General features: G+C 38.0%; 2 protein-coding genes and 1 pseudogene across 3 annotated transcripts in view; 2 read left to right on the forward strand and 1 right to left on the reverse strand.

Annotated features, from left to right (window-relative positions):
* Window positions 1-747: 747 nt before the first annotated feature.
* On the reverse strand, window positions 748-16,733 carry COPS5 (COP9 signalosome subunit 5). Of its 2 annotated transcripts, none has more exons than XM_037058669.1 (8): window positions 16,456-16,733; window positions 14,039-14,273; window positions 12,799-12,927; window positions 12,081-12,146; window positions 11,458-11,543; window positions 6,815-6,926; window positions 3,103-3,251; window positions 748-989 (listed from the first exon to the last, which is right to left on the reverse strand). In XM_037058669.1, exons 1-8 carry the CDS (start codon window positions 16,596-16,598, stop codon window positions 905-907), a joined length of 1,005 nt encoding a protein of 334 aa, XP_036914564.1. In that variant the 5' UTR covers window positions 16,599-16,733; the 3' UTR covers window positions 748-904. The 2 variants fall into 2 exon arrangements, with proteins under 2 accessions (XP_036914564.1, XP_036914565.1); XM_037058670.1 differs by having other exon boundaries at window positions 16,448-16,536.
* Window positions 4,604-4,737, forward strand: LOC118995604 (uncharacterized; annotated as a pseudogene).
* Window positions 16,734-19,021: 2,288 nt separating the features above from the next.
* Window positions 19,022-24,685, forward strand: part of CSPP1 (centrosome and spindle pole associated protein 1) — a 101,138-nt gene continuing 95,474 nt past the window's right edge. The window contains exon 1 of the mRNA XM_037058676.1: window positions 19,022-19,146. The gene's annotated coding sequence lies outside the window, so the exon portion shown is untranslated. The remainder of the gene's footprint in view (window positions 19,147-24,685) is intronic.

A 24,685-nucleotide genomic window follows, 5' to 3' on the forward strand; every position in this document is an offset into this window, starting at 1 on the left:
TCTCCCCATTATGCTTTTTCTGGTTAGTCTTCCTACCTCTCAACATTTAGCCTAATGTCAGGCACTTCCTTCAGGAGGTATAACTGGGTAAGTGTTTTCCCCAAGAGTTCCCCAGCACAGTTTATTTCTCTTTCATAGCAATATACTTTGATTTTTGTTTACTTAGTTCTGTGAGAACAGTGGTCCTGTCTATCTTGTTTCAAACATCTCCAGAGAGTACAAACTGGGCCTGGTCCAGTAAAGGCACTTTGTGAATATCTGAATGACTAGATACCCTGTGCTGGGTGGGCTCTGTCTCAAATGAGTTATTTGATTTTCAGGAAAATAATTTATGGTGTTACTTGGTTAATGTTTCCTAAGAAGACAAAAATACCATGTTAAATTACATATTTTTACTAACGGTCTATCAAAAGGAGGTCCTCAAACAACACTTTAATTCAACATCCTTTCAACATCCTGTTGAGATGCCGTAAGAACTGAACTCTTACTTATATTATTTATCCTACGGTAAAACTGGTTTTGCTGCAGTTCCAAAAGACCTTCAGTGAGGATTTAATGTATAGGCAAATTGAAAAGGGGCTCTGATAATCAGTATGGCAAGTGAGATGCTGAAATTCTTTGACTAATTCAGAAAGGCAGGACTCTTTAAAAAATTGAACGGTTCTAGTTTCTTTCCCTTAATTCAAGAACACTAAAGGACCCTAGGAAAAATAGTGTAACCCCTCCCTCAAAAAAATGAAAGAACAATTTGATTTCAAAGACTTTTATTACAGGATGTTAATATGTTCAGCACACTTCAGAGCACCTTATACTTCTAATCAGATTTTTGGTAACTGGTTTTAAAGTGTTACTTGAGTATTTCTCTCATACTGGCTTCCAAGCAAAAGTACTACTTAGGGATTGTTTAAGAGATGTTAATTTGATTAAACAGTTTATCCTTAATAACCTGAGACATCAATCCATGGATAGCTTCTATGGTAGTTTTACAGCTGGAAAGAAAAAACATGTATCACATAATGTCATAAGACCTAAAAACTATTTCAAATACACAACCCCCCTCTATTTTCATCCTTACACTCCCAAAAATGACTTTCAGTTCTAGCCATACTCTCCAAATCATATCAATTTACTCTCATTATTTTTAGTCTCCTGATATCTTTTGACCATTTCACTACTTAAGAGCATCTTCACAAGGAATAACAAAGTAAAATTTGATAGAATTCATAAATTAATTTTGTTACTTAGCTGCTTTGGGAAAAGTTCTGTTCTAGAAGGTCGCTAAATTATACATAATTCATAATGATACTGATTCCAGTATTACATTAAAATCTGTTATTCTTGTCCTTATTGTTTATTACTTAGAATAATTTTTAAAACTATTTAAAAAATCCTCTCTGTTTTTTTCCTAAAATAATCACAAACATCCTTCAAATAATTAGAAGTCAAAGTTAGGTTAGTGGGTGGACTTACATTTTATTTTATTTTATTTATTTTTAAATAAGATTTTATTTATTTTTAGAGAGAGGGGAAGGGAAGGAGAAAGAGAAAGAGAGGGAGAGAAACATCAGTGTATGGTTGCATCTCACGCACCTTCCACTGGGAACCTGGTCCACAACCCAGGCATGTACCCTGACTGGGAATTGAACCAGCCACCCTTTGGTTTGCAGGCCAGCACTCAATCCACTTAGCCACAGCAGCCAGGACTGGACTTACATTTTAGAATTGATAAAAAATAAAAAGCAACTCCCCAAAATGCTCACAATCCACCAATATTCAGAAAATACATGATTCTTATAAAGTTACCCCCAAAAGGAAAATTCTTTACTTTTAAACTACTACTTTTGTTCTTCCTACTTTTCTACTTATGCAATTGGAGGCTTTCCCATAGGGAAATTTTTGCTTTAAAAGAAATTCAAGTATAAAGGTAGATATAATTACAAATTACAGACTTACAGAGATGAATGCGGAAAAATACACATTCAGAGCAAACACTAAAATTGAGACCTAATGTCAAAGGAAAATGTAATTTGTATCCAGGTTACTAGCTCTATCTCTACTTTCTGAAAACCCATGAAGAACAAAGTAATGAAGTAGTTCTAACTTAAGAGGGCTTCTGCTTCTAATACACTTTGTCTTCCCTTCTCCTTTCTCCATCTGGCCCACCAGTCCAGTTTTTCTTAAAAGAGATACCAAGGTTTCAGGTTTACATAGATGTCAACATACTTTCCCCTTCCTCTCTGTCCCTAATTATCACATTAAAATTCAAAATTTTGTGAAAGTAAATGTTACTTAGGTAGTCTTCCCAATCCTGAATGTATCTGAAGGGCCACATAATTATACCCTAAGTTATCAGAGAACATATTCAAAGTTTCTTCCTAACAAATCTTGTTAGTGAAATTTGGAATACTAAATAAAAAGTCATTTCAGAAGTATAACAAGGGAGATACAATCATTCCTGTACTATTTAGGGATTTAAACTTTAAAAAAATTGAAAATTTGATAAATTTTAGAAATCCCACTTTAATCCCTCAGAAAATGATTACAGTAGAATGGATTAGGACATTCTTTTGTGGAAGCTTTTTTTTTAAAAAAAAAATTCGGTGATTGACTGGTTTCATTTGTTATACTTTCTAGCTGAACCTAGAAAAGATGACTGAGAGTTTTTCATAACATCAACTAGACTTTAAGCCTAGTTATCTAATGTCTACTAAATTTTCAAAGTTAAAATCAGCCCTTGACAACTCTTAAAGGTCCCAAGAAGTTAATATTCAGGTATCATTCTAAGTTATAAGAAAGTTAAACTATAAGGAATTCGAATCCTATTATTATTTGCAAATTTTAAAAAAGATTTTATTTATTTAATTTTAGAGAGAGGGGAAGGGAAGGAGAGAAACATCGATGTATGAGAAAAACATCGATTGGTTTCCTCCCACATGCCCCCCAACTAGGGACCTGGCCTGCAACCCAGGCATATGCCCTGGCTGGAATCAAATCTGAGACCTTTTGGTTTGTGGATGATGTCCAACTCACTGCCACATCAGTCAGGGCTATTATTTGCAAATATTGAAACAAAAAGAGGGGCAGGAATAGATTCGCTCTTACCTGTCTCGTGTAGCTTTGGCAAGTTTGTCTTCTGACTTTCGGTCATGTGTTTCTAAACCCAACATGAAACTCCCTCGTCCCAGCTGGGCTTCTGACTGTTCTAATTTTTCAGACAAATCAAAGACCTGGCCAGTGGTATAGTCTGCATTCTGTAGGGAAAATGTATTGTGTCAGTATACAATACAAGCCTACCATTAGACATTTTTAATGTAAATTAGTTTTCTTCAATATAGAATATGTCATTTATAAAGAATTCCACCATGAAGTCTAAGTGAATAGTGAGTGAATAAAAAAGTCAAATGAAACTTGGAAAAACTGACTCCAAAGTTCAAGCAGTGTAAGTAAATAGTTTTTCACCCTTTTATAATTTCAAGACTAGATTTGAAATTTTTCCTTCGCTGAAATCCAATATTTATTATAATGAGAAGCTTTCACAGATTTGAGCCCAGGTTCTGGTTCTCCTACAGATTAGTTGGGAGGCCTTGAGAGAGTGCCTTTAAGTCCTCTTTTGAAAATAGAGAATGAAGGTGATAATTTCTACCTTAAGGCTATTGTGAAGATCAAATTAAGTAACAAATATAAAGCTCTTAGGACTGTTCACGGCACCTGGCAAAACCTTAATAATTATTAGGTAGTTCTGTTATTTGTTCTTTTTTAATAATTTAATTACATTTTACTGTTATTTGTAATAACTCATTTATATAAAGAAGGATATTCATTTAATATCTCTTATGCAATATATCCTGTGGATGGAAAATGAAATTTTGTTATCCGCTCTTGTTGAACTTCCAGAATCAGCACTTATGACATATTTTAAAAAATAACACTGTTTTAGCTGTTCTGATTATAAAATGCTGCTGCAGAATATCTGGAAAACATAGAGTACTATAAAGGAGAAAAGAAACATATAATTCCTCCACCTAGCTAAAACCACAGTTATATTTTAGAGTACCGCTATATGCTCACATGCACACCTACATTTGGTAAGTTGGAATACACACAGAGCAGGGAAAAGCAGGAGCAAAAGTAGGTTTACAGTTGTATGTATGGAAGACAGCAGGTTATGATTATTACAACAGCAAATAAACCTTGTGTTTTGTGATCTCAAAACTGTAAACCTATTTTTGCCTATGCCTGTATATACCATTTTGTCTTTCAACATTTCTTATTTTTCAAAAATAAAAACTTTTATCGTTACACATATACATGTAATTGTAATGTTTTTGTAATGTAAAAAGATCTGTGGGACATCTTTTTGAGAATGTGTTTGAAATACAAAACAAATTTTCATAAAGATTAGTTGTGAAGTATATATTCCATTTCTTTCCTATATCTTCAAGAGAGAAGCATGAAGATTTAACAAACAAGTTGGCAACAATGTGTTATTCTATTTGCTCAGTGTATAGGACAGTGTACAAGAAATACAGTTCAATCACCAAACATGAAAAGTTATTTGCTGTCATCAGTTACTACAGAGGGCCTTTTAAAATACTACCAGCTCAACCTCGGGTTCCTCTCCCACTGGATCTGAACACCAGGCTTGCTGTTTGCTTAAGAGGAGGAAAAGTAATACTGAAGCCGGCCTCACAGTACTTGTAGTCTGCTCTATAGCATGTGGGCTAGTTTCAAACAAGGTAAAAAAAAAAAAAAAGAAAACAAAATGCTACTAGCTCCTCAGTGATTTTACAAACTTGTATTTTTTAAACATGCAATTATATTCACTTTGGATCTAAATGGCTTAGGGCACCAACACCACCACCAACTGCCCCTCCCCCCTCCCCCTCAATACACACATGGTTATGAGAAAACCCTAAGGTTTATGAGGGTTTCTAGACCACTTCATATTTGGAAGATTTAGTTCATGCCATGAAAATGTAGGATGGCAGAAAAAGTTATACTGTTAAAATGCAATAAAATGACATCAAGTATATTTCAGACACAGAATAAATATAGGGAACTAATTTTTTAAATCAGAAAATTACTTTTTTTCTGCTACTTTTTAGGTAAAAAGTAAAAATCACTTTTTAGGTTACATGCTTTAGCTGGGAAAGGAGATGAGCTGAATATATATTTATGTATTTTTTACTTAAAATGCTGTAATGAACTATATATAAAACTGTAAGAAAGGAAGAAATATAATTTAACCTTTTCTTGGTTTTTAAAGTCCTCAATATGTGCAGTGCTGGAATACAGGGACAGCCATAGGCTGAGTAGGTAGGTTTGCCTTTACAAAAAGGTTCAGGCTGCTCTGGTCTTAGTGTTTTCTCCCCTTGCCATCATGTGTCACTTCTGGCTGCTATGAGTGCACTTGCCTTTAAGGAAACAACACATATAAAGCATTTAGCCGTGTCTGGAGAATAGGAAACTCTTAATAAATGTTTGCTGTTATGATCATTCTCCTTCCTTCTCATTTGCTACTTCTGACTGTTGAAGATTAAAAATAAAAGAAAACTTCTCAGAATTGTGTTTAAAGTAACAGAAAATATGTCCAAGTGAGGTCTTTTCCCCTTAATACAATGAACCAAACAACAACAACAACAACAACAACAACATTTATTGAGGCTTTATTATATGCCAGGCACTTTGCTAACTGCTTTATATAAAGTATTTCATTGATTCTCAATGTACTTAATGATGGAGGTAGTACTATCATAGAGCCCAAGAAAGGCTCAGTCACATTAAATAATTTTTTGAAGGTCACACACAGCCAGTGTGGCAGAGTTGTTTGAACTGAGTTAGTTTTATTCCAAATTTTGTGGTTCTAACCACTATGCTAAACTGTACTGTATGAAGTGGCTTACTTTTAAAAAAAAGTTAAAACAAAATACCAACCAACCAACCAAACATAAATACTATATTCCTATATAAGCTCTAGGCAGAATACATAGAAGCTTGTTACAGAAACATCCTTCTCATTATATCAGCTTTTAGTGACTCTTTTTTTTTGGCCTGGCAGATGCTGCTTTAAGGTAATGCCATTCTGATTCCCCATCCCTTGTCCATGTACTCCTGAAATGGTTTCTTCTACCCTTCAGGTGTAAGCATGGGCATATGACTTAAGCAAAGCTCAGACACAATAAGGCTTCACCTTGGGGAGAGAGGGAGAGAGGCAAAAGGACAGAAATGGAAAGGTGTGTGTATCTTGATCTTCCCTTTTGAATGTGACGCTGAGAGGCTATGAGGTCTGAAGCTAACTGGCATCTTCCTTTCACATGAAGCCTGCAACTACAGCTAAATGACATAAAACCTAAGCTGTGAAAGAAGGATAAAGACCTCATAATATTGTTTGAATGCAAACTTAGCTGAGGCTAAACTAATATGCCTTACTCCTAAACTTTGCAGCTGAAATCATTCTCTTTAAGTCAGTGTGGTTGGGTCTCCTATCACTTGTAACTAGAATCCTACCTGAAATACCTAACACAACAAAAAACAGTACTTGAATTTTTTCTCTGTTAAGTCTCTGAGGCAGGAGCAGATATCACCCTCATTTGGGCACTGTGTTTGCCATTTAGACTTGGTCTCAACAGTACATGACGCAGACCTCTGCTTGGCCTATTATCCTAATCTAGGTCTGGTCATGTAGAATCCGACCCCAGCCCTGATGTGTTGGTCAAGTCAGGTATAATCATTCCACGAAAAAGAGTTTAAGTTATTAACCTCTTATGTAGCTTAGAGAAAATTCGAGCGCATTCCTTAGAAGCAGAATACTTACAGTAAGCAAGCTAGAGGAGCTCAGCGTATTCACCCAGTATTTATTCCATAAAAGCTCAAGCAATTTGCGATCCAAAGAGGATTTGAAATACGAGACTTCTAAGGCATAGTATCTACAAAAAAGAACATTAAGTAAGTAAATAAAAAATACTCAGCCACATCATATGAGTTATAGCCAAATTGAAGTTTTTAGTCCAAGGGAATAACAGGTAACCATCTTTTCTTTACTCTTCAGGGTCATGGTTTAAAAAATCTGCTCGCTACACTTTTCTTGTGTTGTATTTTTTCCCTCTGTAGCGCCCAGAAATTTCCAAGAAGTCATCAACAAAAATCTGAATTTCTAAATGACACAATTATCCATGATATTGAGAATTTATTAGTTTTAGACAATAGCACATAAGCTTTATGAACTGCCTGCCTAGGGTCAAGTGTTTCTGTTAGGCTTTTTAAAATACTGAACATGACATGTGGATGTCCCATTCTCCCCACTCTAATCCCCCAATTAGGAGCCACTGCTTTTTGGAAAAGTATAAAGTATAAAGTAGGTCCTTAAAGCACCTAAAAGAATTACTATTACTTCCAAAGGAACCTAACTTATAATCAGTTATAGCAAGGAAACTTTGCTTAAATGTCTGAAAAACATACTTTTTTCAAGTAATAAATATTTAAATGTCTAGGTTCTGTACATCAATGGATACACAGAAACACAAGGGACTTCTTTATCTTAACAAGCTTACCTCTTATACAGAAGACGTGATATTAATCCACAAAAAGTTAGATGACATATACTGAATAACAGTAAGTGATGCTATTATAGTGCATATATAATAAAATCAATCACCTTCGAATTAACTGTTAGAGATAATGAGTACTTTTAGAGTCGACAGACTGCCTGAGAAACCTCAGGGAGAAAGCAGGATTAGAGTGACCCCTACATGAGTCTATGGTGCGGGGATCTTGAGAGCAAGGAGGGGCTCAGGCAGAGAGCACCAATTCACAGAAAGGACAGCCATGGTCAATTCAGCAGGAGCAGAATTATATGAGGAAAACCCAGAAAACTGTTGGGGTCTAGTTGGTACACGACATAACATAAAAGGCTAAGAAGTTTAACCTTTATCTTTTAGGTATTTGGGACTCATAGAAGGTGTTTGAGCAGAGCAGTGGCATGGCAAAAGAGGGCTTTAGAAAGCTGGCTATAGCAGGATGTGTAGAGGAGAGAAACTAGGGGCACGGATACCACAAAGGATGCCACGCAGCAGGGCGGGAGTGAAGGGGTTAAAGGCTCAGGCTCAGGCTCAAGTGAGTGGTACAAAAGACCACAACACATGAACAGATCAAAAATGCTTGTTGGTTAAGTTTAGGATGAAGAAATAAAAAAGAATGAGAATTTAAAGACATCAGAATAAAGTGAAGGTGTTTTCACAATTAAGACTCCTGTGCATATCTGAAGATGGAAAGGACACAGCTACTGAAATGCAGAAGGGGAACAGCATTCTTCTTGAGCACCTATTATGTACTGGGTGTTTTCCATGCATTCTCATTTATCTTCCTTCCATTCATTTTTTCCCATTCTACAGACAAGGAAACAGATAGAGAGTAAAGACCTTGCTTAAAGTTACACAGCAAGTAAGTGGCAGAGAAAGGATATGAAAAGTTATGTTTACTACCAAAAACCTTCTGGCCTTTAATTTTATATCCAGAGTGTAGACATTTACAAGAGTATATAGGCAGCAAGGCCCCAGGAGTGAGGGTCAGGTGTGGAAAGGGGAGCAGCACTTCTGATCCCTGATGAAAAAAAGAGACCAGAGCAGTGATTCCCAACTTTTTCATCTCATGGCACAGATAAAGTAGTTATTAAAATTCTATGGAACATCAACAAATGTATTTTTTGCCAATCTGACAGAAAAATAGATATAATTTTGATTCATTCAATAGCTATTGTTGTGTTGGCTGTTGTCATTTTTTGTTTGACAATCTAAGGGACAAAAGGTCAGTGCCTTTGACTAAAATAGGCGGGTACTGCATGCTTTAAAAATTTTTGCAGCACACCTGTTGAAAATTGCTGGATTAGAGGGTGAGTACTGAAACAGATACTTAGATAAAGGGTGGAAAATAAGGGCACTCAAACTTGAGGCTCTAAATAGACTTTTATGTTTTAAAATGTGTGGATCACCTTAATGTAATTTGTTTTAATTCCACAGGTTGATACAAAAATTTTTTTTTTTGAATAGCAGAGTTGAAAACAAGAACATTTGAAACAACTTATGGAGCTAACCCTCACCTTCTGTATAAGTCAGTAACAGATCCTGCCTAGGACTGAAAATCAAGAAGCAGTACTATCAGCATGCTGTTTAAAGGTATTCAAGTAAATCCTTAAAGTAGTAACTGTAACAGTTTAAGTGACTGCGTCTAGGGGATGCAAAAGGGAAGAGTATAAGCCTTGTTCTTCATAGTAAGTTTCATGGAACCATTTTACTTTTTAAACTATATGCTTGCAAAACACTGGTAACATGCAAGATAAAAGAAACTCTTATTTTCACTAAGATTCTTCAAAGTTAAAAATATTAATATCTACATTAGATTCTATGTTTAAAACAGACTTTGAGTGTGCATTATAATCTGGCATTTAAGGTAGGAAAGAAAAAAGAAAAGTCAGTATAAATGCAAATAGTAGCTCATCAGCAGATACTTTATGGAATGGCTCTATATCCAAACTGCACAGAATTCTGCTCTTTCAACTTGGCAATATTTCAAATCATTACAGATTTGAAATAAAACTAAATTAAGACACTTATTTGCTTGTGAAAAAGGATAAGTAAGAGTACATCTTTGAATATGCAATCAATTCCAGATTCAAAATGCTAGGCTATCGCAATGTAGGTAGCTGGAAAGTGGCCACTCCTCTCTGGTGGGCTCCTATTTCAGTAAAACAGGAAATGTTGCCTTGTTTGGACACAGAAAGCATAGCCTGCTACTGTCTTTTTTGTTTCAAAAGCTGCTGGTGCCTGAACAAAAGTAGAGTAGGTGTTAAAAGTATAAGCTCTTGACGACTACAACTCAGTATAAATAAAAGAAAAAAACTGACTTGGTTATTCTGAAAATGTAATTATCACAGCAAAGGTGCCCAGGAGCCATTCTCTCACATGGGAATGTCTTAAATTCTTCTCAATAGGGTAAATTAAGTGATTAATCCTAAACCTTTAGCTGAAAAATAAAACGGATTTTTTTCTTCAGACATATCTTAAGGATGACTGAAAACCACATACATTTAAAAACTCAATTTTAGAAATTCTGGAATTTTCTAAGGATTTAAAAAAAAATATTTTATTGCTCAATTACAGTTGTCTGCATTTCCCCCCACCACTCCTCCCACCCCAGCCAAACCCACCTCCCTCCCTTGCTTCCACCCTCCCCCTTGGTTTTGTCCATGATCCTTTATAGTAGTTCCTCAATAAGAATTTCTAAACAGAAAAATAAGAGTGGTAGTAGCACATGAGTCGTACAGGTGTCCCCTGAAGTTGGGATAGGAGGTATGGAGGAAAGGAGACACTAGATAATCATTTAAGCAACATTTTTTTTGGGGGGGGGGTGCTAATCCTTCTATGTGCCATGCTCTACTTTAAATATTAGGATACAGCAGAAAATCAATTCTACTTTCATGAAGTTTACTTTCTAATGGAGTTGACAACAAGGAAGTAAAAACCTAACAGTTGGTGTCAAGTGCTAAGAAAAAAATGGAAAAGGAACACAGAATGACAGGAAGATGCTATTTAAGATAGGGTAAGTTTTAAAAGAATCAACTTGGTGAACAAAAGACCTAAAGGGATGAAGGGCAGAAGCAGGAAGATTAGTTAGAAGGCCGGCACTCTGGTTCAGGCTCCAGATGGCTTGGGACAAGATGATAATGAAAAGTGGCAAGATACATTTAGGAGGTGGAGAAAACTGTCCTCCCTGGTTTCTTTAACATATTAAAAACTGAGGTGTAGCTCATATACCGTAAGATTCATAAGATTCACTATGTTAAAGAAGTATGCAATTCAGAGGTTTTCAGTAGGGGTTCTTTAACTTTTGGAGTCAAAATGTGAAGAATTTTTGCTTCGTGAAACCTGGGTATTTTTAGGTTGCAGATAGGCTGGTGTTAGGCTGCTGAGTACATTTTTTTTCAACTGCTGATTTCTTGTATATTGGACCATATATCTTGTATATTGATAAAATATTTATGATCGCGTGAAAGGAAAATACATTAGATTAAAACAATTATTAATAAAAATGCAAACATTATTCTAAATTTGTACATTTTTACTACTATTTCAAAAGGCATTATGAAAGGAATTTGGCTGAACCTTTTATTCTCATCTGTAAGGGGCTTGGTCTGTATATCTTAGGTTTCTTATGACTCTGGCATCAGATACATTTTTTCAATAAGATTTTATTTATTTCTAGAGAAAGGGGAAGGAAAGGAGAAAGAGATGGAGAGAAACATCAATGTGTGGCTGCTTCTCAAGAGCCCCCCACTGGGGACGTGCCCTGAAACCCAGGGATGTGCCCTGACTGAGAATCAACCAGCAACCCCTTGGTTCACAGGCCCACGCTCTATCCACTGAGCTACACCAGCCAGGACAGATACATTTTTAAATTACTTACTGTTTGCAGTGTACACCAAAGTCTTCTATTTTATTAAGTGGGATAGTCTGGTACTCAGAAGGTCCTTCATCAGGAGGTTTGTAGCCCTAAACAAAAATGAAGAAAATAGAAAATTAAGGAAAGCAAATCAAAGGAAAAACAATGTCTTACATGTAGCTTTACATTTATAGAAAATTAATTTGGGGGAGCCAAATATTGAACCTAAACATTCTACAATGTATATTGTTTATACTGTCTGTCAACTCCAGGTGGGGAGGAAAACTGGATTTTCCCTATAATGACTTTTCTTGTCCTTTGGTGAGACGCACTTGTGCTAATAACCGTTTTAGCAGGGAAGGAAACAGATATACGTAGCTTGTTCTCTAGTACTTGTTAGAATACCACGGACACACACATCCTTATTAACAAATGGAGACTGCTTTCCCAATAAAATTAACTATAGAAACACAAATGTACTGTTTTCTGCTAAGAACAACTAGTGCTAAAGACAATCTGCCTGCTGTTTTTAAAATATTATTAAATTGTTTTAGGCGAAAACAAGAACTAACCATAACACATCTTTGAAAAATAAGTCAAATATTTGGAATTTAAAAGTTATAGGGACTTATAATTTAAAAAATTACCTTTGGGTATGTCCTAAAGGCTCCAAGATTCACTTTCCCTGCAGATATTGTTCTTGTTGGGTCAATCTACAATAAAATACATTTAGTATCTGCTGAAAATAAAATCTTTATATACTTCCATTTGTTTGAATATTATAAATCTAGAAATATATATGTACATATAACATGATAGAGATACACACAATAATTAAAATAACCAAATAGTAGGAATAAAGAACCAAACTAAAAATCTGTAAAAATTCAATGAAGTGCTAAGTATAGAAATGTCTCACAGTTACTTTAGAGATTAGATCTAGTTACTACACTATTGAAGAATACTATTAGAACATTTACTCCTCTTTTCCAAATTTTTTTTCTTTTAATAGCTGAACACTTTCTACCTTCCTCGTGATAGCCTGGATTGCATCTAGAACACTGAACATAGCAAGAGCTGCTCTAGCAGTTCCTGATTTACTCAATTCATTCAACAGTGACTCAATGCCTACTGTGTGCAGGGAACTGAGACACAGGTGCCAGGATCACCTTCACCTTACAGAGTGGGGGAAGAGACACCGAGAGGATCAGTCATTTGTTCAAACAAGAGGTGGAATTCGATTCAAACCTAGGCAGACTGACAACAGAGCCTTGCTCTTACCACACTCGTTTTATTTCTCAATGAACACCTGTTTTAGTAATCTTTATGAAGAACTTAATTACAACTGGTTGTAAAAATACTTACCACCACTGCTACGAATGGTTCCTGGAACTGCTGATTGAGCATCTGAGTACTAACATCAATCCCAGAAAGCCAGCAGCCATAGCCAGGGTGGCTATGATACCAGCCAATTGCATTTTCAAGGCGGCCAACCTAACAAATGAAGAGGGCAAGGGAGCTTGAGGTTCTTGTTTAATCTTAGAAACAGATCATATGATCTGTTTATACAGCATTATAGTAAAATAATAGTACGCAGAATAGTTCATAGAATATGCTGCTTTCAAGTAAAAAAAGATGTTTTGAATAAATAACACATGCCCAAAGCACAAAATTAATAAGATATAAAGGTTATTCAGTCTCCTTCCTACCTCTTCCCCCCAATTATCCAGTTTCTCAGCCCAGATGTAACCACTATACCCAGCTGCTTATATAGTTATTTTCAAGATATTCTTTGCACATAGGTAGATTAATAAAAACAAACACGATGGCATACCACATATAGTACTCTACACTTTGCTTCTTCACTGAAAATATTCTGGGGTTTGTTTAGTATCATGTATAACTACTGGTTGGCAGTTGATTGTATGGCTATACCATACAATTTAGTGAATCAATTTTATATTCAGTAACTTTAGGTTACTTCTAAAGTTTTGGGTTTTAAACACACATCTGATAATGAGTGTGAGAATTAAAAAAAAATTTATTGAGATATAATTGACATATAACACTACATTAGCTGAGATATACAATGTAATGATTTGATATGTATAAATTGGGAATTGATCACAATAAGTGTCAATTAACATCTATCACCACAGTTATAATTTACTTCTTGTGATAAGAACTTTCAAGATCTCTCTCAAGTGTGAGGATTTATTTTTATTATTATTTTTTTAAAGATTTTATTTATTATCTTTAGAGGGGAAGAGAGGGAGGGAGAGAAACATCAGTGTATGGTTGCTTCTTGTGCGTCCCCTGCTGGGAACTGGCCTGCAACTCAGGCATGTGCCCTGACTGGGAATCAAACTGCAGTTGTTTGGTTCGGAGGCCCATGCTCAATCCACTGAACTATACCAGCTAGGGCAAGTGTGAGGATTTATTTTAAAAATTTTATGCTAACATCATACACATTTTATATAGAATTATTTAAAATAACTTGAAACATAAACTTAATGTAAAGAGGATAGCTTTAAGTTTAGAAAGTCAAAAGTCTCCATGAGACTCTTACTTGCAGTAATTAAACTTTAAGGAACAACATTTTTACCTGTTTGGCATTTTCTATGTATGCAGCCATGTACTCATATGCGGCAGCTTGAGCATTTACTCGGGTTTCAGTGCCCTCTACAGGCAAAGCAAAACTGTCCATAATGATCATGGTTTCACCATCCACCTTTCCCAGCATCAAGCCCATCACTTCCAAGTTGCCTCCTGATCTGGCGTGCATCACCATTTTCAGTAGAGCCAATGCTGAGATCTTGCAGTACTTAAAGTAATGGTGACTACAAAACAAAAGCATGGTGTAATTAACTTTCTTATATAAAGTACAATTTCAAAAGAGTGTGTGCGAAGATAATGAATATTGAAGGAATTTATAATAGTAGAAGGGGGAGAAAGTGTAGAATGTGGAAAAGAAAAAAGAAGTAGAAAAGGACAGAGTTTCTGCGGGGTGATGGAAATGATAAACATGTCAGGGTCCTGCCAAATATTTCCCCTTGGGGGAAGGGAAGAGTATGAAATAGTTTTTTAGACTATACTGCTCAAGTAGAAAAGAGGTAAGTACGTGACCAGTTCAAAAGACTTTTTCTCCTTAATTTTGGAATCACCAACTCTGACTGTGATTCTGGTTGGATGGTTGTGCCCAACTATTCTCAGTCCTAACCTCTGGCCTCATGGTTAAGAATGTGTGTTCTGACATCTGTCTGCCAAGGTTTGAATCATTGCACTGCCAGGTCCTAGCTGTGGCCTTAAAATAACCACTTAATATCTTGTGCCCCAGTATTCTCAACTGAAAATAGGATATTTCAGAGTTGTTAGGAGGAAATAAACTAAATGAAGTAATATATAAAGTAGCTTAGTGCCTGACACATACTCAACTTCTGTGATAGCAGCCTCAAAATTAAAAATGCAGCCCTAATATCTTTAGTTCTACTATAATCATTCTTTTGGTTTGTTATCTGTGGATGTGAGTAAACTACTCTTGAATAAAATTACATTTTCCATCTCACTGATATAGCCCAAGACAGCTAAGATGAGTATAAGTAAAGCTACAATCAGACAGTGAGGCAAGATGACAGCTTCCAAATATTAATTGGCTGTATCAACCTAAAATGCATAGCCTGCTATAGAAGAAAGCAGACAACCAGGCACACTAACCAGTCTATATAGAGTGGTCAGTCAATGTCTCTGAGAAGCCTTTTTAAGATGTCTATCCACAGGTTTCAATTATAAATTGAAGACAAAGAGACTTGCTTTTGGGATCCAAGATATGAATGAAAATCTTGGCTACTCCATTTATTGGGGAAAAGGAAAAAAGTTATTGTGCTCTTATTGCATACATTCTAGACATCCTTTTTTATATTGCTTTATAGTACATCCTTTTTATATGCTACCTTATCTTCATGACATCACCAATTGGTCTTATTTCCATTTCACAAATAAAAAGATAAAGATGGATAAGTAAATTACGTGGGGGCAATCAACTACTTAGTGACAATAGTGAGATTTGATCTTAGGCCTGACGATTGGTCACTTGGGAGGTTTTTTTTTTGCCTCTGTGATTATGAAATAAGTTCCTTATTGTATTTGCTTGTTTTCTTATTTGCAACAGAATGAAAATACAGTGCTGGATTGTCATGAAGATTAAATGACATGGAAATTTCCACCTCAGTGCTCAGCTCATATTAGGTATTCAATAAACATTACTGGATCAGAATACTGACTGTTAAAGTTTGCCTTGTGATAAACTGTCAGACAGATGAAGTATGGTTTTTGTATGGTGACCATGGTTCTCTTTTCTATCTCTCCATTAGATTGCTTTTTACTCTCTTCCTAACAAAATCTGCTCTTAGGTAAAGAATCCTCAATTTGTCATCACTTCCACAGGGATTTTGCTAAGGGGCAAAAAGCCTTAAGCTATATTGATACGACTTTTAGCTTATGTGAACTGGTGGAGTAACATTCTGGAAAACTGGGGAGACCCTCGTGTGTTTCTAAAATAACGACCAGCAATCAAAAGATTATAGATCTTTAGAAGATGGCCCATAGTTAGAGACCCTTAGGCTGGCTCAATTTCTGAAGACAGCTGCTGTCTCCACAGTCTGGGATGAGGTGAAGGTCTCAACAAGGTGTATATTGACATAAAGTTCAAGGCAGTGTGTGGCATATATTACAAATACGGATGTTCAGAAGGGACAAATCACCCCAAATCACCGCTTGGCGTTTTCCTCTTCCATCCTTCGGAGACAAGTATTAAACAGAAAGGGGAGACGAAGAAAGCCCCAGTGGTGGGGCTAAGGCTCTACTCGTGGGAATAAAAGATCAGAATATTTCAAGTGCATATTCTTTCTCCTCCCTGTTCATGAAAAAGCAAGGTATCCACCCCATTCAATTCCCGCTCCCTCTGGGTCTCCTAAACTCCCGCCACCCCTTCCCTCCCCTGCATCTCGCCAGGGACCTCCTCACTCCTTAGTCCAGGGCTTCGCCGCCAAGATTTCTTGCTGCTGTTTCTTGTCGTATTTGTAGATTTCATCGATGCTCTGGGCTTCCTGCATGTTGTTGGCCAATTCCCAGGTTTTCTGGGCCATACAACTCCCGGACGTCGCCATCTCCAGGAAACCGAGAAGCTGTCGCCTCCACAACCAAGATGCAACTTTACTTCGCTGAATTTCCGGGTGTGGGCTTCGGACCCCGCACCACGGGTGCAAATTCGTACTAGCCTCTCGAGGCAGCCATGACACCTGGAACCGGAGGTGAAGTTGGTGCAGACCATTCGGGGATGGCGGGGCCCTTCAGAGGCTCGACCATATAAGCAGCACTTACACAATACATAGAGACAGAGGAGTCTTCTTGTAGCGTAGGAGAGGACTTATTATCTTGGAAAATAACATGTGTGAATTATGACAAAAATGATTAAATATGAGAATGGTATAGCCTTCCGCACCGGAAGAAGGGAATATTAACTGTTTTGCCAGAAATTGGAATAGTCCTCCTTTGTCCGTACTGCGCAGGCTCCGTCTCCGCCATATTAAAATGGGTAGATCCTTAAGCTGGAGTAGGGGGAGAAACTCTTTTTATGAGGTTTTAGGTACCTTATATGAATTAAGTTTACTGAAAGATTAAAAAATTGGAATGCATGCGGAAAAGCTGGCATGTAAGCAGTTCTGGATGCTGGTTGAAAGATAAACGTGGCATCTAAATTGACTTACTGGCGAACCGCTGCTCATGCGTAGAATCCCACGGGTTCGTGCTGGTTTGGCACCACGCCTTCTCCAGCTATTCATTAGGCAAGGCCAGAGAACATGTGTATGATTTACTGGTGTTCCGAAAAAGTTCAGTGTCTAGTTCCAATGGTATTTTGAAGTTTATATTCAGCATTGCTCCGGGAAACCACCTGTCCTCGAGACCGAATTAATCTCAATAGCCTGTTTTCTTCCAACAGTTAAATGTTAGGTATCAGGAACGAACGGCCGAGAGGGAGAGGTGGGGCGGTCAGGGTGGTCGAAGGTTCCGTTTGCAGCTTAACTGCTGACTTTATCATAGTCTAGCAGAAGAAACAGCAAGAAGCTAGGAGCCACGGAGAAATTCCCCGCTTAAAGCATGCGCACTGACAGCCCTTTGCCAGGACCTCAGATAACCTATACTTACATAATAATTAACCTGAATCTGCATTGCTGTTTCCTCGCTCCCCATCCCCAGGACCCATCAATCAAGCTAGGGGCTGCACTCCCATACAAAACTTGGCTCACACTCACTGCTTTACTTTTGAGTCTCCAGACCTGAGAGGCAAGGGTCCCCGCTTTGCTATCATCGGCAGGGCCCCTTCTCTCCCTTGAGAACCTAAATAAAACTTTTACTCGTCTATTTCATTTCGCTGGTCTGCAATCCTTTACTGTGTCGGCGGGCAGAACAGAGTTCCAGTAACAATACGATGTTTACTTTTGTTTTTGCTTGTTTTACGTATATTTTCTTCGCTTCCTCTCTCCCACTGCACACTAGATTCAAAGTTCTAAATCACAGTTCTAGGGATAAAACAAGGAACACAAACCTGGTCTTATCCCTTATTTTAAACACCGAGATGTTTAATAAATATTTTTGCTGGGGGCAGGGACGGAAGAAAAGGGGAAACAAGGCAGCGGGGGAATATCAGCTTTCTAACTTCATCTTCTGTAAGTCACCCTTGAAATTTTCATATATTGGCTAGTATTGCCTAAGAGGCACCCCCATCCCCGCGACTTTTCTACCTGGGAGTCCCTGTTAATCTTTAAAAAGACAGCTCAGAGATCTCTACTATATCTTTCTTCCTCCTGTCTCCATAATCATGCCTTCCAAAGTGTCTGTAGGTGCTTCTGTAACTTATATTGCATTGTAATGTATTGTTTACTTTGAAGTTTTTCTTTTTCCTGTAAGTTTTAGAGTGCAGGATATTCCACGAATAAAGTGTGTAGCATACAGTTAAAAATGAAAACATTAGAATGATCGAATTCTTACCACGGTTTTGCTAGACTTGGAAAAGAAAATGTCTTTAAAACTCTCTTACAAAGTCGTTTAGGATACAGGATTCTTAGTTCTACTTTCCATGGAAGCTAGGACTCTCTTCTAGTGGTAGCACCCAGTATAGGGGTGAATTGGATATGTTGAAATTGGTAATAAAAGACCAGGACAAAACGTTGACCAGACTCCTGGGAGAAGAGTAATTAATGCCCTGGAGAGGTATGCCAACAGTTTTTCTGACACTGCCAACCCTCTCCTTTTTTCTTTCCAGGCCGTGACCTGTTCCCAGGCCAGCTAGGACTTGCAGGGTTTGAAGGGGCTGGAATCAATTTAGCCTGGGAAATAGCTCCCACGGGGTAACAGCCCACAGGTGGAGCAGGTGAACCAGGCGGCAGAGTATTCAGCCTGGGTGTGGAACAGCTCCGTGAACCGCTAGGCGGCTGTGTGGCCTCCGGGCCGGCAGGGGTCGCCTCCAGCGGCTCGGCCTTCCTCGGAGTTCCTCCCAGTGGGGGCGGTGCCGCGCTTGGCAGTTGACGAAAGGCGGGCGGAGGACTCGATTTAAGAGGCGGAGCCCGCGACGGGCAGTCTCCGCCACCTCCTCAAACTGCAAAGATCCTCGCTAGAGGGCTGTCCGTCTCCCAGGACGCGATCCGGCTCACGGGAGTAAGCGTTAGCCGGCCTTGGGCTGGGAACGGGCCTGGCGCGGTTTGGCGGGAGGGGATGTCCCGGCACAGGGGTTCGCCGGGGGCCGAGGTCTCGCGGCTGCCAGGCTGGCGGAGGCGTCGGGTTTACGAGGGGTGCTGGGCCAGATTCCCTGCTAGGGGTAGGTCTCGAGGCCGCCAGGCTAGGGGCACTGGTGGAGTTATGGGTTCGGGGTCTCGCTGCAGGGCCGCGGCCAGGGCTTGGCTCCCGGGCTTGGGGTTCCTTTTGAGTGGGGGTCTCGCCCAGGTTCTGCGGTCTGAACTCGCCCGGCCGCAGCAAGCGCCGCAGTAAGCGGTGCGGTAGAGACCCGGTTGCCTGACAACGCGTTGACGCTTCCCTGTGAGCCCGCCACCCACAGCCCGGAGAGTAGTTCTGCTGCGCTCCCGGGCGCTGTCCCTGCGCACCAGCTGGGTCTCGGCTGTTCCGCTAAGCCTGCCTGAACACTTTCCCTCTTCCCGGGTGCTGGTTAAAAGTTAACGTCTACTGAGTATTTGTGCCCCCGGCCCTGTTCCCAGCGTCTTGCTTTGCTAGTACAATTTATTTGATCACCGCCTTGTGAGGTCGTTGCTATTAAGGTCCTGGATCCACCTGACTCCTTGAATTGGAACCTGTTACAGCTGCTTTGATTCTAAGATTGTTATCTGGGAGGGCATTTGAATCCAGTTTTTAGTGATAGCCATGGGACTCATCTTTCGAGAGAGGTTGGCTCTCAAAATTTTAGGGTTAAAAAGTTTAGCTGGGATTTCCGAGAAGACTAAATTGTAAAGCAAACAAACCATCACCTAGTTTACAAACAGCTCTGAAAATGCAAGAGCCTAATAGCAACCATCATGAGTTTTTAAAGAGACAATTACCATCAGAGGTCCTATTTTAAATGAAAGAAGGGCTCTTCCTGTTGACAAGCTAAAAGGAATCCCATGAAAATCAGTGACATGCTCATTTCCCCCCTGCATTATTTTTTTCCCTAGGAGGACAGTGGCTTTCTCTTGGCTAAATATCTGCCGAAATGCACTCCAGGGATGAAATTTTGGGTCTCCTGCAGTACAGGTGACTTGAAAGGGAGCAGGTGCTTTTAGATGGGATGAATTGAAACCAGAGGCTTTCAGTACAGATTTTCTCAAGTGAAGTTTTCAGACAAGTGTGTGTTAACTGTTACAAACTTTGAACAGACTTTGGGTTACTTTTTTTTTTAAAATCCTCAACCGAGGATAGGTTTTACTGATTTTAGAGAGGGAGGAGGGCAGGGAGAGAAACATCAATTGGTTGCCTCCCATATGTGCTCCCAACCGGGGATGGACCCCACCAGCTAGGTATGTGTCTAGTCTGGGGATCAAACCTGTAACCTTTTGGTGTTCTGGCAGATGCTCCGGCCACCCGGCCAGGGCTTGGGTTGCCTTTTTAACATCATTCTGACTGCTTTCCTGAGTGGGAGACAAAGGTATTTGAGCAAATACCTTTGCTCAAATACCTCCAATTTATGCTACTGTCCTAGGTCATCATTAATGATGTATTGACAACTGCTAATGGATTTAATAGTGCTTTTATATACAGGTGTACCTTGGAGATAATTGTGGGTTCACTTCCAGACCACCACAACAAAGCTAGTCCTAATCTTTTTGCCAGTGGTGGGTCTTGCCTTCAATTTGTAAAAAATGCAACATCTGTGAAGTTCAATAAAGTGAAGCACTATACAGTGAGGTGTGCCTGTGTTCACTCTCTCTGTATTCGAATCCCTAACCTCCCTCTGCCCCCAGCAGTATGGTGTTTACTTCTTAGCAGCATTTAGGGGGATTTGTCAAATTTGGGTGTGCCCATGGAAGGAAGTTGCTCATCTCTCGGGAGAAAAAGATTGAGCATCTTTCATATGGTGGAAAGATCTCTGGATTGGGGGGGGAAATGAGAAACATTGTCTTGATTCACCTCATCCCTCCCTCTCTTCTGGGGCTCTTTCACAGACTCCTCCCCCACACCTGACATCCATGTGCTATCACTCCCTGATATTCTGTCCTCAGTTCTGTTCTCCTATGGTAGGCTCTCATTTTCTGGTCAGCCTCTTCTGTAGTTTTAATGATCTTGTAAAAAACTGCTACATCTTTTCTTCTAGTCTGGGCTCTATTCTGAACTCCAGACATATTCAAATAATTTACTACTTGATACATCCACTGGATCTTTTATGGGTCCTAAAGTCTCATCTGTTTAGACTGTGAGCCACTGTGACATGTGGCATTATCTTGTCCAAATGGAGAGCAAGGATCATATCTTAGTAGTGATTGAACTGTGTTTCAGTTCATCTCCAGGCACCAGCACCTTAAAGCCCTCCTTTAGGAGGTGCATTACGTATTTTCCATTCCTCATACTTCCTTGGGAGGAAATGTACACTTTACTCAGGAGGGAAAACGATGGGAGCAACATTTTTCGCTTCTGTGAGTGATGAAGGTAGGAGAAGGAATCGGGTATGCTCAATGATTTTGAGCTCAAAAACAGGTCCTCTCTGTTTTTCAGATTTGTGTAAACTTAGCAGGGTGAATACTTCTGGCTTGCTTATATTTCTACCTGTATGATAAGCTTAAAGGGCCTAAGTTTAAGATTTAAAGATGTCAGTTTGGATTATGATAACCAACTGTCAGTTACTGGTGATTTATATCCCAGTGTAATTTGGGAATTTTTAAAATATAAAGACGAGTAATGATGCATACAAAGACTATGAAAATATAACAAGAATTAATAAAACTGGTGATGTAATAATTTCTGAGTGTCAGATGTGCCGTATATTTTACATGCATCATTTTATTTTTTTCTTTATAACAACGCTGGAGTAGGTATTTCCATTTTACAGAAGCGGAAACTGAAGGATAGAGAGGCTAAAGAGTACCTTTGAGGTCAATCATATAAAATCAGTGATTGAATTGAGTTTCAAATCCAAGTCTTTCAGTTAAATGGTTTTCCTGAAAACTATTTATCTTCTACATACTGTGTACATAGCTACTGGGGAAAAGTCTGGTAATATCCTGAAAAAATTGTACAATTTTACATTGTAGATAAAGAATCCTATTCAGGTTTCTTTGAACTGATCTTTCTTATAACCATTTTTAAATTATAAATATTCTTTCTTTATTTTGTACTTAGACTCTACTCATTAATTCAGTCTTTTTGAATCACTAAATGATTCTTGAATAATTTTTTTAGTTGGTTTATGTAAGTTGCCACATGCTTTAGGAGTAAGAAAGAGGAAGTAGTCATAACTGTTAGAAGCTGGCTGTACAATCACCAAGGCCTTGGTGTTGCTAGGAGCTGGCCTGGCAATACTGTTTAGGCTTGGTGTTCTTCTGTTGAAGATAAACAACTGCACAGAACATCAACATTAGACCAAGGCTGCTTTGTGTCCCTGATGGGTCAAGATAAAAAACAATACCACTTCATAATCACATCCAAACACAGATAAAACGTGTATGTTGTCCAAGCCACAAAATGCCAGATATCCCCTCTCCCACCTAGTGTGAGTGACTGCTGCCTCTACCAGTTACAGTTTTAGCCTCACCCTGTAGATACGACTTGGTAAGTTGTTCAATCACAGAATTACCCTCACTTCCTGACTGCATTAAATCCAGAGCAGAGCAGAGCTTCACTTCCTAAAACTCTCCTCTAAATCACCTAATACAACTCCAAATCCTGTAAGTCTTTTCTAACACCCTCTTACTAAAATACTCCCATTCCCCATGGTGGGCATCAAGGATGCATGTCTCAATGCAATGAGGAATAGGCATCTCATTTAACTGCAGTAGTGTTCCCGTGTTCTTTATCTGGAGAGCATTGCCAGGAGAAATCTTATTAGTATCTCTTGACTCTCCAGTTTAATAGTAGAGATGTCTCTAATCAGATTAGACAGTAGAACAAAATTAGAAATGATTAAACATAAACTTATATTTGGTGAATCTCATGTTAGGGCATATATTATACTCACTACCATTGTTTAAAATATGTTTTATTACTATGGTTAGTATTATATAAAATCAAATCCAGAATTTATAATTGATGTTAAATTATAGTAAAGGGAAATTTAAGTATCTATAAATTCAAGGGAGAGTTCTTTCAAAGTTTAGTTAAACAAAGAAACGAACATGTTATATTAATAATTGTTAATTATTTGAAAGCCTTAGGTCAGAATTGAAACAAGCTTGTTACTTTTTTTTAGATTAATGACATTTCTGTCTAAATTAAAGTGCTGTAGCAAAGTAATATGTGTATACATACATATAATACCATCATTATCTTTTATTTCTATCAGACAAAATATTTAGGAAAATTTGGAGATTTTTCTTTTTTAGCATGAGAACTACTGTTTGCTCTTGGGCTCTTTTGAATTTCTACCAGAAAAATCTCTTGTGACAAAGAGCAAATTAAAAATGGCTAAATATATTAACTTTTGTTGGCATGTAATATATTTTGCTATAGCCATATTTTAAAAACATTGTGCTTTTTTGGAAGTTAAATAATAGAATGAACATTGTATTATGTACTACTTAACTGATATAAGTTTCAACATATTTCTTTTGGATAAAGATTGCATTTCTGCATTTTTTACAAATTATTATTATCCCCCAAATATTAAATTCAGTAGATTTTTTTAAAACTCTTGCTTGTGATATTGCTGGCTGGTTATTTTTCGTATTTTTTTATTCTGTGTGAATTATTTTCACTTGGTTTTCTTTATATCTTTAATTAGTTCTTTGTATCTTTTTCTACTTCAATTCTTTTGTCACCTTCTCAGAATATTGCCTGGCATTTGGTTCTGGCCCATTGCCTTCCTCCCTGTCTGTACTCATTTACCATAGCCTCAGCTATTATCTTTGAAGTAGTTAATTCTTAAATAAACATATCTAATATCCACTGCCTTGAATTTGAGTCTTGAGTTTCTAACCATTGGCTGGATATTTAACTGTCTCCAACTTAACATATCTAAACCAAACTTTTGCAAACCAGCCAGCTTCTTTTGACTTATTTCTGGCCAGGATTCCATCCACATTTAGTTTCTAGGACTTAAAATTTTGGTTTTCAGTGGCTCCTTTCTTGCTAAATAACCAGTTAGTCCCTGAGTTTTGTGGGTTTTTAGAAGATGTCTTTTTTTAAAAGTTACAGGTTTAACGAGGAAAAGAGTCTTTTCAAAAAAATGACACTGGAATAATTTTATAGCTGTATGCAACGCCCCCCCCCCCCAAAAAAAAAGAAAACTGAACCTTGGTAGTCCTTACCTTACACTGTTTGCAAAAATTAACTCAGAACAGATCATAGACTTAGGTGTAAGAAAACTATAAAACTTCTGAAAGTAAACATAGGAGGAAATACTTGTGATCTTGGGCTAGGCAAGAATTTCTTACATATGATACACAAACAATTTATTAAAAGTTGATGAAATATGGATCAATTGGACTTCAAAAAATTAAAAACTTTTGCTCTTAAGAACATCAGACAGATGTTTATAGCAGCTTTATTTATAATGGCC

This window comes from Sturnira hondurensis, unplaced genomic scaffold, assembly GCF_014824575.4.
Source record: "Sturnira hondurensis isolate 20B ecotype Veracruz unplaced genomic scaffold, ASM1482457v3 Scaffold0010128, whole genome shotgun sequence".
NCBI classification, from domain to species: Eukaryota; Metazoa; Chordata; class Mammalia; order Chiroptera; family Phyllostomidae; genus Sturnira; species Sturnira hondurensis.

What these genes read in the sequence shown, in the direction of transcription:
- COPS5 (XM_037058669.1), bottom strand. Translation starts at nt 16,598, where the DNA reads ATGGCGACGTCCGGGAGTTGTATGGCCCAGAAAACCTGGGAATTGGCC. An exon ending in GCGAAGCCCTGGACTAAGGA is followed by an intron (nt 14,274 to 16,455) that starts GTGAGGAGGTCC and finishes TTTGTTTTGTAG; the next exon opens with TCACCATTACTTTAAGTACT. An exon ending in CCTTTAGGACATACCCAAAG is followed by an intron (nt 11,544 to 12,080) that starts GTAATTTTTTAA and finishes ATTTTTGTTTAG; the next exon opens with GGCTACAAACCTCCTGATGA.